Source organism: Misgurnus anguillicaudatus, chromosome 21 (genome assembly GCF_027580225.2).
Source record: "Misgurnus anguillicaudatus chromosome 21, ASM2758022v2, whole genome shotgun sequence".
Taxonomy (NCBI): Eukaryota; Metazoa; Chordata; class Actinopteri; order Cypriniformes; family Cobitidae; genus Misgurnus; species Misgurnus anguillicaudatus.
The window spans coordinates 26,812,857-26,830,521 of record NC_073357.2 but is presented as its reverse complement, the minus strand read 5'-3'; the positions used below and the strand labels follow the sequence as shown (position 1 = coordinate 26,830,521).

The 17,665-nt window shown below is 38.5% G+C and overlaps 1 protein-coding gene and 1 long non-coding RNA gene across 3 annotated transcripts in view; one reads left to right on the top strand and one right to left on the bottom strand.

The window, feature by feature from the left end:
• The window catches only part of svep1 (sushi, von Willebrand factor type A, EGF and pentraxin domain containing 1), a 117,166-nt gene that overhangs the window by 59,682 nt on the left and 39,819 nt on the right, over nt 1–17,665 (bottom strand). For both annotated transcript variants that reach the window (XM_055199785.2, XM_073859925.1), the window contains exons 4-8: nt 8,291–8,449; nt 7,973–8,152; nt 6,632–6,811; nt 1,558–1,752; nt 31–149 (exon numbers count right to left, since the gene is read on the bottom strand). In XM_055199785.2, the coding sequence (XP_055055760.2) occupies nt 31–149; nt 1,558–1,752; nt 6,632–6,811; nt 7,973–8,152; nt 8,291–8,449 (833 nt within the window). The remainder of the gene's footprint in view (nt 1–30; nt 150–1,557; nt 1,753–6,631; nt 6,812–7,972; nt 8,153–8,290; nt 8,450–17,665) is intronic.
• LOC129440438 (uncharacterized) lies at nt 8,033–12,953 on the top strand. Its single transcript, XR_008643105.2, has 3 exons — nt 8,033–8,167; nt 8,360–8,481; nt 12,333–12,953. It is a non-coding gene; the product is annotated as an uncharacterized lncRNA (long non-coding RNA).

Here is a 17,665-nt window from a genome sequence, read left to right as displayed (position 1 = left end):
AAAAATGCAATAAATAAAGAAAAAAAGTACCTCATCTCCAGAGTTGTCCCCCAGCATGGGTGCACTCAGACTGATGTTAGCTGACCTCTGATGTTTATCTGTCTCTGTGATGATATCAACAGGGCACTGAATCCATGGGGGCTCCATATCTACAAGAATAAAATGAGCAAATCCTTAAAACAAATGAACAGAATGACAATTGAACCCTGTTTCCAATTACTGACAAAACCTCTGGCTATCACTGGTTGTTTTATCTTATATAAAAACCGAATGTGCAGTACACTGCATTCATTGTTTTTCTGTTAATGTAGTGTATTAATGTAGAGTTTAAATGGTCTAACCACTCCAGGCTTAATTGATCAATACAACAAAGTTATAAAATCAAATCTGTCCTTATTTGCTCACACTTTTACCCTAACATAGTCTTTACGTCCATTAAACACAGCACCAGTGACTATTAAGCTCTTAAACGGATCATAAAGCATCTCTAACAGCAAGATAGCTACATTTGAAGCGATCCAATGATCTTTCATGTACCACATCACTCAAATTTTCATGGTGCATTTTCAAAAGTTAAAGAGATGTTTTAGTAGGTGCTTTAGAAGGCTGCATGGGTTTTTATAGTGCTGGAGTATGGAGGTTTTTTTTGTATGGTAAATATAAACAATGCAGTCCTATTTAAAAACCAAACAGCATTAATTTTTCCCCAATGATCTCAATTTTTTGTCTTTGATCATTCATATTAAACACAACATACCCTGAATGACCAAATATGACATAATGTAGTTTTTTGAGCAAACTGATTCTTTTTAATACGACTCTAGATTCACGTTGAGAAGTTGTTGATGTTCCTTTGTTACAAGCTATTTACCGAGCTGTCCATCATAATCAAATCCAGCTCCGAGGTGAACAGCCTGTGCCCGGTCTCTCCAAGCCAAACAAATACTTTATAGTTAGAGTAACAGCCCCCCCCCCAAAAAAAAAACATGGATCAGATGAAAGTACTTTGCCTTTTTTTCTCTAGTAGCTCACCCAAAAATGAAAATCCTGTGATCGTTTACTCACTCTAATGTTGTTCCAAGCCTGTACGACTGACTTAAAACAAAAAGGAAATGTCACGCAAAATCACCATCTTGTCACCATTCATGGAAATAAAAAGCAGCACCAAATTACTTAAACACTTCTCATCTTGTACGTAAGAAAGTCAAACAGATTTGGCATGACATGAAGGAGAGTAAATCATGACAACGAATCACTTAAAGAGAAGTAAATCACTTCTCTCTTAAGTAAATCATAGACATAAATGGGCAAAAGGCAAACTCACTTTATCTTTGTTCAGTTCAAGCCTGGAGGTGCAGCTTTGTAAAAAAAAAATTACGAGTTTGGCATCCATTAGTTCTACACACGGTTTGATGATCTTCCACTCAATCTGTTTTCATTTCACTGCAATAAATCTAAAGCACCTGTTGTACTGGCAGAACATCTGTCCCACTACAGCGCACAATTTTATAAAATCAAAATAGCCACAAATATACACATATGGACATGCAAAATCACCTGCGCAAGTTGCTTTATGTGAATTTTCACTCCAGTTTCCCGAGGGTAGGCATCTGACTTCGGGGTCTCCGAGGAGGCGGTAACCATTGGGGCAGTTTAACTGACATGACACACCGGTCCTGACCTCATCTTCCCCGCAGCCAGGAGGCGACAGATGGATGTGCTTCAGAGTAACAAGTGGAGGACAGCGCACCTCTTAGATAGAGAGTGGAAAAAGAATAAAAGAACAACACATCTTCCATGAACATATATAAATCAAAAGAACGAGAGAGAGAGAGACAAGAGTACAAAATTATCCCCCGAAAAGGAAAACTACAACAGTTGTTGACCATGCAAGCTCTAAATTCTTGGAAACAGCCTTAAAGCACAAGTATACACACAAGTTAATGATTTTCCCTGTACTGCCAAAGCTCTTGTAGAGACAGAAAGATATGCGATGAGTGAAAGAACTGTAGTTAAAACACAAGACAAAGTTAAGACAAATCACAGAACTCACACGGGCTAAACCATCACTTAAAATCTGTCCAAAGGATCCTCACACAGAAGATAAAGCAAATAGAGCAACACAATGCTGCCTAATGGTCCTTAGAGGGACAGACAGACAGAAATTCAAACACAATGTCTATTTGATAGTGAGCTCACAGATGCTCACAGTGACATGGAGACACAGTTACGTTCAGCAGATGACTGTCTTTCTGTTACTTTCTCACACGCAAATGTGATTTAACATGGTGGAGACACACAGTAGGGCAGACTGGGGGCGAAAGTACAATTTTTTAGAAAAAATTTTATTTTAATTTTTTGCTGTGGACAATAATTCACATGCGTGGTGTATCTATACCACACTGTAAAAAAACTTTGCTGCCTTAACATTTTTTGTTAAATCAACTCAGATTTATAAGTCATGTCAACAGATATGAGTTGTCACAACTTATAAAATACTTAGTCAACTTAATTTTATAAGTTATAACAACTCACCTGTAGTTATAACTCATCTCTAGTCAAGATAAATAATAGGAAGTTGAAATGACTTGTAAATCCAAGTAGATTCAACAAAACTTTTAAGGCAGCAAAGTATTTTTTACATTGCAGGTGGTATTTTGTACAAATGTAGAACGACTTTAGTATAATTTCACTTTGAAAATTAGTTGAACACCGACCCACTTTCAACCCCAAAAATAATTAATTGCTGTTTTTTTGGCAAAAAATTATTAAATTACATTTTACATTTTAGTTTCATAAAAGCAGTTCCAAAAGCAACCTTGCGGACCCAACCGTGGTAGATGATGGCCAAATCACAAGATATTTTGCAGCCATATCAAGGGTCTGGCGATGAACATGTTGTCATAGCTTTGAATGCAAATGTAAATTTCATCCCACGTTACTTTCAATCCAGATCCAGGGGGCGGGGCTGGATCCAGTTCCACTCCAGAGATCTCTTTCCACTGCAATTTGATTGGTTGGCAGTTTTACCATAAGACACGTCATACACTTGTTGTTGCGTTACCATTTCCGCATTGAATCGTATCTAAATTAAGTTATTCTTTTGACGGAAAAACTAAATTTACTTATGACTACAATAAAAGTAGTGCCTTTAAGGAGAAATGTAAGGTTTTTGCTATAATGTTTTGGAGTAAAACATTTTGGGTACTACGAGTAATCTTATCACATGCAGTTTAATACATATGAATTTATACAGTATAAATATGCATAATTATTAAAGGAATATTCAATTTTCTTAAAAGAAAAATCCAGATATTTACTCACCACCATGTCATCCAAAATGTTGATGTCTTTCTTTGTTCAGTTGAGAAGAAATTATGTTTTTTGAGGAAAACATTGCAGGATTTTTCTCATTTTAATGTACTTTAATAGACACCAACAATTAACACTTAACTCAACACGTAACAGTTTTTTTCAACTGAGTTACAAAGGACTATAACCAATCCCAAACGAGGCACAAGGGTCTGATTTAGCGAAATGATTGTCATTTTTGACAAGAAAAATAAAAAATATGCACTTTTAAACCACAACTTTTCGTCTAGGTCCGGTCCAGCGCGTCCTAACGTAAATGCGTAGTGACGTAGGGAGGTCACGTGTTACATATATAAAACTCAAATTTGTGGACCATTGTAAACAATAAACTGACACAAAGACATTAATTAGTATCAGTTGACATACAACAACGTCGGAACGGTCCTCTTTCAAGACACTTGTAAACACTGGGGCGGAGTTTCGCGTTCGTCTTCTGTGACCTCTTGACGTCATGACGTATTGTGTGGGGTCCGCTGGCGCATCACGACCAGATCTAGACGAGAAGTTGTGCTTTAAAAGTGTATATTTGTTATTTTTCTTGTCAAAAATGACACTCGTTTTGCTAGATAAGACACTTATGCCTCGTTTGGGATTGTTTATAGTCCTTTGTAACTCAGTTGAAAAAAACTGTTACGTGTTGAGTTAAGTGTTAATTGTTGGTGTCTATTAAAGTCCATTAAAATGAGAAAAATCCTGCAATGTTTTCCTCAAAAAACATAATTTCTTCTCAACTGAACAAAGAAAGACATCAACATTTTGGATGACATGGTGGTGAGTAAATTATCTGGATTTTTCTTTTAAGAAAATTGACAATTCCTTTAACATACATATGGCAAGTTATTTAGACATTAATAAATTGAATGTTTATCTTGTATGGACTTTGAACTTTTTTAACGCACTTTGCTTACAGCCATTAGGAAGCAGATTTCCCTCGCAGAAGGTTTACTTTTCTTACAAATGTGCTAATAAAAGATATCAAATAAAATTGTGTTTTTATATTTACTCGTATAGTAATAGCCATGTAATAAGTGGGATAATGTACAGCCAACCGAGTCGCAAATAAATCCCTTCAGTGATATCACCCTGTCGGGAATGTCGCCCTTACCTCCCTTAAACCTAAGTGAGATCATTACTTACTAAATTATGAATCTTTCTCGACTATAGACCCCTTCAAGGTTTGTAAACATTGAATGACTATCGGGTGCGCGTGCAGCATGGGGTCAAACTGTTCATACAATCGAGGCTTAAAAATTAATCTAACAGGGCTGAAAAATTATGACTTACCTCAAATGAAGTGAGCACTACAAACACATCTTTGATATTTGCATTGTCTCAGTCTGCACGTTAATTGCTTGCAGCCGCAGATGTTGTATTTTTTTGTTTTTGAGATTCTGCATGAATCACGAAAACTTAACGGAAGACCTGGTGAGATTTTCAGAGCCCACGACGTAAGTAGGCATTTTTTACGATACCGAATAACACGCAACTCAATCTGCTGTAATGACTTTTCTGACCCTGACATGCGCAGTGGGAACCGACTGTGACGTGAACGGTGAAGGGGTCTATATTATTAATCAAATGTACACTTAAATTAATAAGAGCAAACATTGGCGACCACAGGTTGCAACTAATTGCAGGCTGCAAAGTCGTGTTCTGCAGTGAGGACCATCTCCAGCTCTGCCCTACCTTTGACTTTTTCCTTAATTAAGTTAATTTATTAACTCTTTAATTGATAAAGTGAAGCAGGGATGACATATTTTTAAGGCCAACCCAGGAAGTAAGTGGGACACTGGTTCCCTTGTTAAAAAGCCCATTAACTCTTTCCCTGCCATTGACGAGTTATCTCGTCAATTAAGACAAGAATTTCCGGCTTTCCGCAACCCGGAAGTAAAGCCTCACGTGAAAGAGAAAGAACTCTGTATGTTTTAAAGATCGCTCTGCATCTTATCTCTATCAAAAGTCCATCACAAAAATGAAATTATCTCAGCGTTTTGCTCAAAATGTGGTGTTTTTGAAGAAACCTACCCATATTTGAGAGGTGATAAAAAGAGAACTCATGAAGGTAGGATGAAATGTTCTTTCATTTGATATATTGTATGTTTATATATTTAAAGAAGAACATTTTCTGGAAGGCATTAAACTTTTGTGAAATTCATGAAAAATGCTGGCGCTGGCTGGCAAATTTTAAAAAAATGCTGGCGGGAAAATAATTAATTTTTCCTAAAGACTTTTGGATTGTCGGAAAAAATAAGTTCTGTGTTTAACAAAAGTTTATGACACTTGCACGTTTTATCCAACAAGTTTATCTTCACAGATGAACACAACTTTTATGAATGTTAGGGGCGTTTTTCTGGACAGGGCTTATCCCCAGACCAAGATGCATGTTTGAGCTGCTTTAATTAAACACCTTGTCCTGTTTAATTTGAACATATTTCGTTGACATTGTTTTGTCTTATGATGCACACCTGTAGTGTTTTTTGTAAGGTATGTTTGTAAAAACTTGTGACCTAATATTAATAAGTCCTGGATTAACCCAAACCCTATTCGGGAAAATGGCTCTTAAAATCTAAATGCGTTTACAAGAAATAAAAAAACAAACACATTTAAACTTTAAAATTCATAAAGGTTGTGTTCAAAACGTGTGTCATAAACTTTTGTTAAACAAAGAGCTTATTTTTTGGGATAATCCAAAAGTCTATGGGATAAATGAATGGGCTTTTGAGCGAGGGAACCAGTATCCCGCTAACTTCTGGGGTTGGCCTCCAAAAATACTTCATCCCTGCGGCATTCAATTCCGCCATACGTCCTATATAGGCTACCTCGCAGAATTAAACTTATAATGTCATGGGGGCCCAAAATCAGCATAGTCCAACCTTTTTTGTCTCATTTGTCCTGCAAGAAAATCCTGTTTCAATTCCAAAACTACAGCAAGGTTAACAAAACAAAACTAAAATCATTCTCTGTACTCTCTAAGTAACCTGCTTAAGTACCCACTGGGGCACACCTAACCTTGATTGAGAATCATTGCCCTAAATGGTAATTTGTCCCTACTCCCAACGTTCTGCCTTAAACCTATAACTTTTTGGCAGTAGACAATGTATGGGTTGAAACACTACAAATCCAATCACACACACTTTCTAGAATTTTATAAGTACAAAAAAACTATACTAAATTGTTATATTGTTTTTACAAATGAGGAAGTTCCAAGAAGGAGGTTATTTATGTACACATATACACATACGAACAACAGTTATATTACCGACACATCTGGGTTGTGGTCCACTCCAGTTGGAGCTGGCCAGGCAGGTAAGTTTGGCTCTTCCCTGCAGTCTGTATCCCTGCTCACAGCGCACTGAACACTCCGGCCTGTAGGGGGCGCCCGGTTCGCTGCAGTTCATCTCCCCATGATGTGGAGGAGAGAGAGCTGGACAAGAGCGAACTACGGGAAAATACCACACACAACAGACAGAGGTTAGGACACTGCAGAAAACTACAGTTCTGTGTTATTACTTTGCTGTATAGGACAAACTTTGAAAGACTCAATGGAACAAAACCGAGCTAAAAAGAAAAGCCAGGGAGAAACACAAATGGAAAAGATGGAGAGACTAGAGTAAACGAGAAATTTCAAGAGCAAATGAGGAAAAAGCATGAGAGAGAAGAGGGTGGCTGGTAGCAAACTCTGCGGTTAAGACTTTGAGACCTGTAATTTATTTCCAAACAAAAAAAATCTAAATATTGTTATTTCAGGGCTGAGAGGGAACACATAACAGGTCAGCTTTTACGCATGCATTTGTACATGTGAGTGTTACATGTGATACAAGTAAAAAAATCATAGGGGAACCATTTCAAGTACCATTATGGTTCTTCATAGGTGTGTTATAGCACTTAAAATGGTTCTCCTTACCCTATAGTTTGTGTGCTTGAGTATAAACATATTCATCTTGTATATAACTTAAATGCACTCTTAATTCGCATTAGATTAGAGCATTTGCAAAACAAAAAAATGTATGTAAATGTTTGTAAGACTGTGAAAATGTTTACTTCACTATCTAAACACAAATGAACTCAGTGTGTGTTTCAGCAGGGCTGTCGACTGACAAGCAGAGAAATGGCATCATGAGCACTGAATAACACACATACACACTCACAGGCTGCAGTATATTAGCATTTCTGAGGGTGATGAAACATATGGGGTGACTAAAGGCTGTTTGAGCTACCAATTGTGTAACATAAACTGAAAATAAAACCAATATGTTTTCTGCTTAGATGGAATTAGAAGAAAAAAATCTAGAAAGAAATAAAGAAAAATAGACAAGAAAGATTATGGCACAACTTTCTGTAATATTTAAATCTGTTCATCTGCAGTACAAATATTTTTACAAAACAGTTTTCCATGGTTAAATGCTGGCGCTACTTTTGAATTTGTGCCATTTTATGATTCTACTGTAGTAAAAAGTGCTATTTTAACGTAATTTTTTTGAAGAGCATAACACATTTATACTAAGGAAACTAACATGCTTACATGATGCTGAGCTACCGAATCATCTCACACTAATGTGACCCACCCATAATAGTTCAACCTCTTATCTCTCTTTCTTACCTCTGCAGCTTGGCTCAATTCCTGACCAGGTCCCGTCTGGCTGACAAAGTCTGATTTTATCTCCGTGCAGGTCAAAGCCTGGCAGACAGCGAACCCCACAAGCAGAATTAAACTGATTATTACACACATTCTGGATGAAGAAACCATTCTCTGGGGGAGTGAGAACAGGACAAACCACCACTACAAAGAGAGCGAGTGAGAGAGAAACACAAAATTTGAAGAGTTAATTTATCATATTCAGTATTTGGAAAATGCACATATACACCCATAAACATGAGCAGACATATGTTTATAGATTTTAAACAGACAGATCAGTACCTTGGCATGTGTTGTTGTGTGGTCTGTAGCCCTGTGTGCACACACAGTCTGATACGTCTGTACTTCCAGGTCTGGATGTGTGATGAAGGTCTGGGCATGGCAGGCAGGTACCCATTCCTCCAGAAACTGCTTCGGGTTTAAATGTACCAGATGGACAAGCTAAGAAAAGCAGGATGGGGAAAGAGATTTAGGTGGTGCCGTTTTTATTACTTTCTTTATTAACTGTAGTTGTTTTTAGACTGCCTAGTGAATTTTATTATTGGGCTCTAGGATAAATGAGAGAAAGGAAATGTCATATCATTCTCTAGTAGTAAATGTACAGTGGTGTGAAAAAGTGTTGCCACCCTTCCTGATTTCTTGCATATTTGTTACACTTTAATATTTCAGATCATCATACAAATTTAAAAATTAATCAAAGATAACACAAGTAGAACATAACTTAAAGGTATAGCGGAGGATTTTCTCGAATTTTAGAAAAGAACCGCCTTCTCCACTTTTCAAAAAATGCAATTGCACAACACTCGTGATTGACAACTAGGAGGACCAATAGTCTTGATGATCCACCCGGAAAAAGAAAATCCTCCGCAATACCTTTAACTGTGGTTTATCACACCTGAGTTGAGTTTCCCTAGCCACACCTAGCCTGACCCAGGCCATACTTGTTCGGAATCAAGAAATCACTTAAATAGGACCTGCCTGATAAAGTGAAGTAGACCAAAAGATCCTCAAAAGCTACACGTCATGTTTAGATCCAAAGAAATTCAGGAACAAATGAGAAAGAAAGTAATTGAGATCTATCAGTCTGGAAAAGGCTATGAAGCCATTTCTAAAGTGAACCACAGTGAAAGCCATTAACCACAAATGGCAAAAACATGGAACAGTGGTTAACCTTCCCAGGAGTGGCCGGCTGACCAAAATTCCCCCAAGAGCGCAGCGACGCTCCAAGAGGTCACAAAAGACCCTCACAACAACATTCTAAGAACTGCAAGCCTCACTTGCCTCAGTTAAGGTCAGTGTTCATGACTCCACATAAGACAGAGACTGGGCAAAAATGGCCTGCATGGCGGAGTTCAAGACGAAAAACGTTGCTGAGCAAAAAGAACATAAAGGCTCGTCTCAGTTTTGCCTTGACGATCCCCAAGATTTTGGGTAAATACTCTGTGGACTGACGAGACAAAAGTGAAACTTTTTGGAAGGCGTGTGTCAACCGAAAAATCCTGAAGGACAATGTTCGGCCATCTGTTTGTGACTTCAAGCTGAAGCCAACTTGGGTTCTGCAGCAGGACAATGATCCAAAACACACCAGCAAGTTCACCTCTCAATGGCTAAAGAAAAACAAAATGAAAACTTTGGAGTGGCCTAGTCAAATTCCTGACCTCAATCCTGTGGCATGACCTTAAAACCCTCCAATGTGGCTGAATTACAACAATTCTGCAAAGATGAGTTGACCAAAATTCCTCCACAGCGCTGTCTGTTCATTGCAAGTTATCGCAAACCCTGCTAAAGTAATGCTGCGTTTACACCAACCGCGGTAGAGGCGTGAAACACGAGTGATTTCAATGTTAAGTCAAAGTGAAGACATGTTGACGCGCATCTGGAGGTCTCGCGGCACAGATGAGGCATTTCCGCCCTATTCGCGTGTCTAGTTCGTGCAAATTGAGGGCCTGGCGCGGTATGCGCGAATGGTGCTTTTTGTGCATTTTGTGTTTGACGCGAATTGGCAACTGACGCCCGAGTTGAAAAATTTGAACTTTAACAGAATTTCGCGCCGCGTTATTGTCCGTGAGCACTCACCCGGAGCTATACGACACACGTTCTTATTTCTATAGAGACAGGAATAAAAAGGACCTGGCTTGGAAGAGTGTCAGTGAGGACATTGGGCAACCTGGTAAGTTGTAAATACACATTTCACTTTTGAGTCACGTGACGTTTATCGGCCCGTACCATTTATTTTCCCCCTATAGCAGAGGTTCTCAACTCTGGCCCTCGAGATCCACTTTCCTGCAGAGTTTAGCTCCAGCCCTGATCAAACACACCTGAGCGAGGTAATCAAGTTCTTCAGAAATACCAGAAAATTGCAAGCAGGTGAGTTTGATCAGGGTTAGAGCTAAACTCTGCAGGAAAGTGGATCTCGAGGGCCAGAGTTGAGAACCTCTGCCCTATAGACCCTTTTACAGTTGGTAAACATTGTGACGTATTTGTGTGGGCGGGGCTTAGCTGGAGGCAAAAAGAGCCGCAGAGGCAATGTTGACAAGCTTAAGATAGCACGTTTTAGGAGGGATTTATTAAACATGGATGCAGAAGCAGTTTTGGAAGTGTCCGAATATGTACAGTCACTGATTCTGCGGGACCGTGACAGGTATTTTTGTAAATTAACTTCTGCGATTTTAACCACGTTTTAGATATTTCCTAGACAACATATGAATTACTTTCAGGTGGTTTGGGTAATTTTGTCTAGGCTTACTGTCTTATGTAACCTATCTCTGGGATAACTATGATTAGCAATGTGGATTATTTTAAGAGACTATTCAAACGATGGCATACACATCTATCGCTGTGTGTTTGTTTAACATTTAAGCTAAACAATAGCGCTCAAGGTTGACCACTTTTCACCTATAAAACAGAAACTTGATGATTTGTACTAGATAAAACCAACACACCAGTACATATGCATAGATTATTTTACCTGATATGAAGTGTGCACCGCAAACACGAGCATTATTTATGATCGTCTCCGTCTAGTCTGTACGCCGTATTGCATTCAACCACAATTGTCGTCTTGATTTCTGTGAAGGAATGTCTGCCGGGATGCGGTAAAACTTTAGTTTTGAACCAAAAGTGTTGTTCCTTCTTTTCTGGCAGCCAAAAACACAACAAGATGACATTTTAAAGTCAAAAACTCAAACTTTTAGCGCGCCGGCTATGAGTTCCTACTTATTTTTTGCCTCCAGCTAGAGCGGTGACGTAACAGTGACGTGAGCGATTAAGGGGTCTATAGTAAGGTTACCAAATACAAACTGGTAACTCTCTTGATAAATGCACAATCAACATCAGTCATCATGCTAACAGACAATCGCTCTGAGGGGCGTCAAATGCTTGCTTTTTCCGCGCGTCTACTTCGCTCTACACGCGCGAATGCAGACGCGAAACTGAAACGCGTCAAAATTTTAAAAAATTGTATTCCTCAAATCCTGTTTGAGGTACCAACTGTAATAATTAATAATTTCAAGTGTTTGTTCAATAGATGTGTTGTTTATGCATGTGATACGACAGTAAACACCCTTTGTAAATGTAATTCCTTGGTAAAGGGAGTTAGCCCAATGGACATGACAAACACTAGACAGAAACACTTGCGATAAGATTCTGCATCAGATAACACTGCTAACTCTCCATTGCACACAGTACATTTTGGAGGTTTACACACAATTCATAACATTCCAAAAGTATTTATCAGGCTTATTTAAGGTTTATTTAGAAGACTTGACTGCTGTGTTTTTACTGGCTAAAATACAGAGAACCTCCCTACATAAGCTCATGTAAAATATCAAAGACATTCACTTGGGGAGGGAGAACCTTTATCAATGTTTACTTTATCAACAGCTTCTCCAGACAGTCAGCAAGACGTCTTAATTTAGTCAAAGTGGAGGGAAACTTTGTTTGGACCATAATGTCTCAGAATACAAGGGCAGTTTGAGATTGAATTAAGATAACATAATTCCTATGGGGCCTGCAATATGTTTGAAAGTCCAAAGTGTTACTACTTACATCATTTCAAAACCAGCCACACTCTATTCATCTCTTACTTACTCAACTTGACCAAGTCCCACCACGTTACAGTTACCTGCCCTTAACAGAAGATGTTAGAGGATTGGCTTCTGTCCTTCATTAGGCTGATGAGCTCAAGTCAGACAACCACTGTTTTGTACACAGCTTACGTAAAGTTTAATACGTGAGAGTACTGTGAATTATGTTTCATTGTACAGTAGCCTTTCATGCTGATTCCTTGGCGTCATTTGTAATATTTAATTTTGGTTGTCAACAGGAAGGCCAGTCTTTATGTAAATAACACCCAGCTGCTTCTGAAACAGTGACAGCACTGTTCTGATGGGATTTCAAATCTGCTACTGATGGGTGACCACTGTTTCTGAAACACTGGGCCAAAAGACGGGCAGAGAGCAAAAATACAGACTGAAAGAGAAGCGAACAAACATGCATGTGAAAAGAACACCCAAAGAAAGCCTGACAGCGAAACTGAGACAGGAAGAGAGACGTAAACAGACAGATGGAGGAAAAGAATGCAAGACAGGAAGACAACCAAAGAGACAGACAATTTAAAAAAAATGTGCATCTGTGCTCAAGTGAGAGAAACAGACGTACAGATGGAGGGATGGAATAAGTTAGTAAGAGGGAGGACCTGGCGAACGGGAGGGATGATTGGTTTCCTTTCACAAAATACAGTAATAAAAAAAAAAACGCTGGGAAAAATGTCAAACAACTGGTTATTAAATTTCCGTACCTTAACACAAATGTACTGATGTTTTTACTGTGTCTACTGAAGACGTTTTGCTATTCGTCCAATTTGTCTGATGGCTGGAATTCCCCGGCATCCAATAGCTGATGAAGTCATTGAGATGGGTGGCTTCAATGGAAAGTTGAATTGCTTGCAAATAAATTCTTTCAGACGTTGCTGATTATAAATTAATATTATGCAAAATAAATTGGTTGAATGAAAACCAATAGATAGTAAGGGTGTCACGATTTCGATTTTCAATCGAAATCGATCGAAATTAAATCACAACCTCGAACTTCGAATTAAAAAATGGGATCGTCGATGCTGCCACGCCCCCATTTCACGTCCGGTCGGCTTGCCAAGCGGGGGAAAATAAACTCTCAGAAGTGCCTTTAAAAACATCCATCCAGCGGAACGCGATTAATATTTTAAACACCAGGGATGTATTGCTATTCCTTGAAATGCATATCATAAACAGGATTACTACGTAGTGATCTGCCTTCGGAGTTCGGACAGAGCGCAGCTCTCTGCACGTGCACGAGAGAGAGCCGCCAAGATGCAGCGGGTTATATTTTAAACAAAAGGTATAGTTTGCCTCAGCTCGCATGAAACGCATGAAACTGCACAAATACGTAAGGATTATTACTTTAGTTTATGTTTAGACTTTGGACAGATGCGAGAGCGCGTGCACCTGAGACAGAGAGAAGCGCAGCTGCTTATGACGCACCGGTTTTATTTCAGATAATAGGAGTCCAAGACGCGCGCACTAAGTCTATCTGCGTGCAAGAAGGAATTCTCTCTCTACAAGCTCTCTCGCGTAGAGTAAAGCCCACAAACCCCCATGCGAGGAAAAGCACGCAATGTGCATGTTAATGTGAAACTATAATAATTATAATAATAATAATAAAGGCATATAATTTTTTGTCTTAAAAATCGAGAATCGAATTGAATCGTGACATCAGAATCGAAAATGTAACCGAATCGAGGATTTGGAGAATCGTGACACCCCTAATAGATAGATAACTTATGTTGCCAAATTCAACATAATTGCATTATTTGTTAAATAGGCAAGGCAAGGCAAATAGAAGTTACAAAGTTACAAAAAAAAGGAAAATTACGTTTAGTTACTTTACTTTATTAGTTACTTATTATGTCATTTCAAACCTGTATGTCTTTAGGGCTGTATGGCTGGTGGCAAGTGACTGTATAGAAAAAATCAGAATCTACAATTCTTCTAAACTTTTACTCGCATTCTATGGAAGAAAGTAATTTTGGTTCGGAATAACAAGAAGCATTAAGTTACCAGTCCATTTTATAACAGCTATGGGGCGTTGTTAGGCACGACGCGAAGTGCCTAAAACCCCCTTAGTTGTTATAAAATGCACTGTAACACCACTGCTTTGCGGGGCTTATTGCTTTTATAAGACGGTTACTTCATATGCATAACGTTAGCAGGATTTCATCAAATAAAACACAAATAAGTTGTAATTATATTAGTACAAATATTACTCTTCCGCCAAACAAAGTAGTTCCTCAGAATCAAGTGCAACAAAGCGCAACTGTTGAAGTGATGATCAAATATGCTTGGAAGCATGCTTAACTCTTTCCCAGTCAGAGTTTGCCACCCAATTTTAGTTTAATGCCTTCAAGAAAAATTTTCTTCTTTAAATAAACATAAAATATATCAAATGAAAGAACAGACCCTCTGCTTTCAAACAACAACAAAAAAAACTGTTTCATCCTACCTTCATTTGTTCTCTTATCACCTCTCAAATTTTTTGCCAAATGCTAAGATAATTGAATTTTTGTGAAGAACTTTTGTAAGAGATCAGATTCAGAGCCATGATCAAAACTTGACGGTGTTTTTAGTGTTAAGTGAATGCGTCAGTGTTTAAGTTGGGTGAAATCGCCATCTAGTGGATAATAGCGGAAATACGGATGTGATGTTACGGTACATTCACACGGGCATAAGCGTTAACGCTCACGGTGAATTCACACGGGGCGTAAGCGTTAAAGCTTATCATTCACTTTTAATGGGTGACGTCAGTGCCGTGAAGTTGAACATTTCTCAACTTTTCAAGGGGCAATGCGTCCGTCAGCCAATCAGATCGCCTTACGCAAATAACCTAGGCAGAGCCAGCCAATTACATTTATGGAAGACCGGAGCATGTGTAGTGGCCACTGTGATTGGCTGTTGGCCACGTAATGCGGTCAGAACCATGGGGTTACTGGGGTATTTGATCACGGCTTAGAAAGCGTTTCAACCAATCAGAATGAAGAACCGGAACGGGCCGTTTTATAAAATTATTTTTGAATGACCTGTCACTTAAAACTACACTAATCAAAGCAAATTACATAACACTTAAAACTATCGAAGGCTTTGTGTGAAAGTGTCTTGTAGCAAAGCAACTTTTCTCACACAGAAGTTAAAGCTGTAACAAGCCCATGCAACTATACAATTACCCAGACAAGCAATGATAAACCAGTTTAGTGCTTCATATCAGTGTGTGAAATATGAGAATGTTATTCTGTAATGACTATGACAGACTCTTCTTTAAATATTCCAAAGTCAACAGTCAATATGAGAACATTACTGCAGTTGTGATTAATGGTAAATGTTTTGCTGGTGAGTTCTGTTAAATATCAGGTTATACACGTGTCAGGATAAGCAAGCCTTTCATGAGCTGTCTTTCGTTGCTGTTAGCCTGATGCATGTCTTAAAACCCTGAGGTAATAAGTTAAAAAGCTCCTTCTTGACAGAAAGCCACAATAAAAGAAGAGAAAGAGAGATGAAGTAGCTGCACAAGACAAAACATGTGACACATTATAGTCCACAGTAAAAGACACATGGAAGCCAAAAGACAGCGTGTACTAAGAAGGGTTTTATAGGGGTGTGTATTTAGCATGTCAGACAGTTGAGTGTCCATGTGAAATGATGAGCTTATTTTGAGTGTCTAGTATAGTTGTATAAGCCAAACCCAACTGAAGCAACGTGCATTTCCCGACAGTTGCAACCTTTTGTAGCAAGTGTCTCCTTCACAGCAGCCTTACCCAAATTTGTCTGTCTCTTCCAGGAAAACTTGATTACCCATGACATGGATATACAAGCTTTTTGTCCTACACTGTAAAAATCTTTTGTTGCTGCTTTAAATTGGTAAGTATAATCAACCTGGTTTTACAAGTCAGTGATGAGTAACTCTAAAGCTTAAGGCCAAGTTCATAATACTTTAATATATTAAAGGGAGTGTATAAATGACAGTGTATAAAACGCTTACTAGAATGAAAATGTCCCCCTAAACTTGCAATTGGGTTTGACAGTGGCTTGTTAAAAAAAGTGTCAACTCTTTTTTATATACTGTAAAGAAAAGATTTGTTGTTTCAACTTAAAAATTTTAGTGTTGGTGCTGCCTTAAAATTTGTGTACATTGTTTTTATTAATTAACTTAAAAATATTAGTTAACAATATTAGTTAACTCAAAAAATTACTTGGTTATACAAGTCAATTCAACCTACTATTTAAGTTTTGACTTGTGTCAGGGATTTGCAGGAGAGAACCCAAATGCAGACAATGTCAGAGGTGAACTGAAAACACTTTATTAACAGACACAAAACAAAGGCCCACGTGGGGGCAAACAGTATAGACACACACAAAACACTAGACTTTAAAAACTCTACTAGATACTTGACTGGAATACATACAACTAGATCACACGGACAATACAAAATGAACCTGCACAGAACTAAGGACACGGTCACGTTAAGGGGCTGTCCACACGGAGACGCGTATCACTGTATATGCATAAATTTGTTATCGTATTGGCGTTTCATCCACACAGATCCGGCGTTTTGGGAGACTGAATCCGCTATTTTTTGAAACCGGGTCCTAAAGTGGATAAATCTGAAACCGACACCCTTGCGGTTTCGTCTGTACAGCCAATCCGTATATTTTGTGAAGCGAAAACGTCATCACATCACATGTTGGAAGCGTCACACGTAACAGCAACAACAATAACGGCGGACTACGTGCGGCCTACTAGCTTTATTACAGCAAAATCTATTGCTTCGATGCAATTGTGGTGACCAACAAGCGATAATGGAAAACACCATACGTTGGTTATGCGCATGCTCAAAGTCTTCTTCTCCGTGTATAGTGTATATCTGTGGCAGAAGTACAGCACCCCATACTGGTCCGGCATATATACTACACTGCTTTCAGTCGGTTTCAGTGGTTTCGTGTTTGTGTGGACATAGCCTAAATAATTAATCCAAACAAGATACAGAGGAGGGAACAGCTGATGGGAATAAGTAATAATTAACAATTAGCAGGAACACGAGGGGGCGGGGACAAGAGACAAGACACCGGAGGCACATGACACAATAAACAAGACATGAGCCTCCACATAAAGCCTGGGACTGCCAGAACCCTGCCACCACGATCAAATACAACACAAGACTCCTAGGCAGGACCCTGACAACTTGTGATAAGTTTAAATAACTTAACTCTGTCACCGCCATTGACGAGTTAACATGTCAATTAAGAGAAAACGCTATTTCCGGCATTCCGCAATACCGCTATTTTCCACCAGGTCTGCAACTTCTAAAACCTGGAAGTATCGCCCTAGAGCAAACAGCTATATGTCCGTGTAAGTATTGAGGATTGCTTTGAATCTGATCTCTATTAAAAGTCCTTCACAAAAATGCAAATATTTCAGCTTTTTGCTCAAAATTTTGTGTTTTTAAAAGAAACCTACCCATATTTGAGAGGTGATAAAAAGAGAAGTTAGGATGAAACTTTTTTTTGTTTGAAAGCAGAGGGTCTGTTTTTTTATTTGATATATTGTATGTTTATAACTTTTGTGAAAATC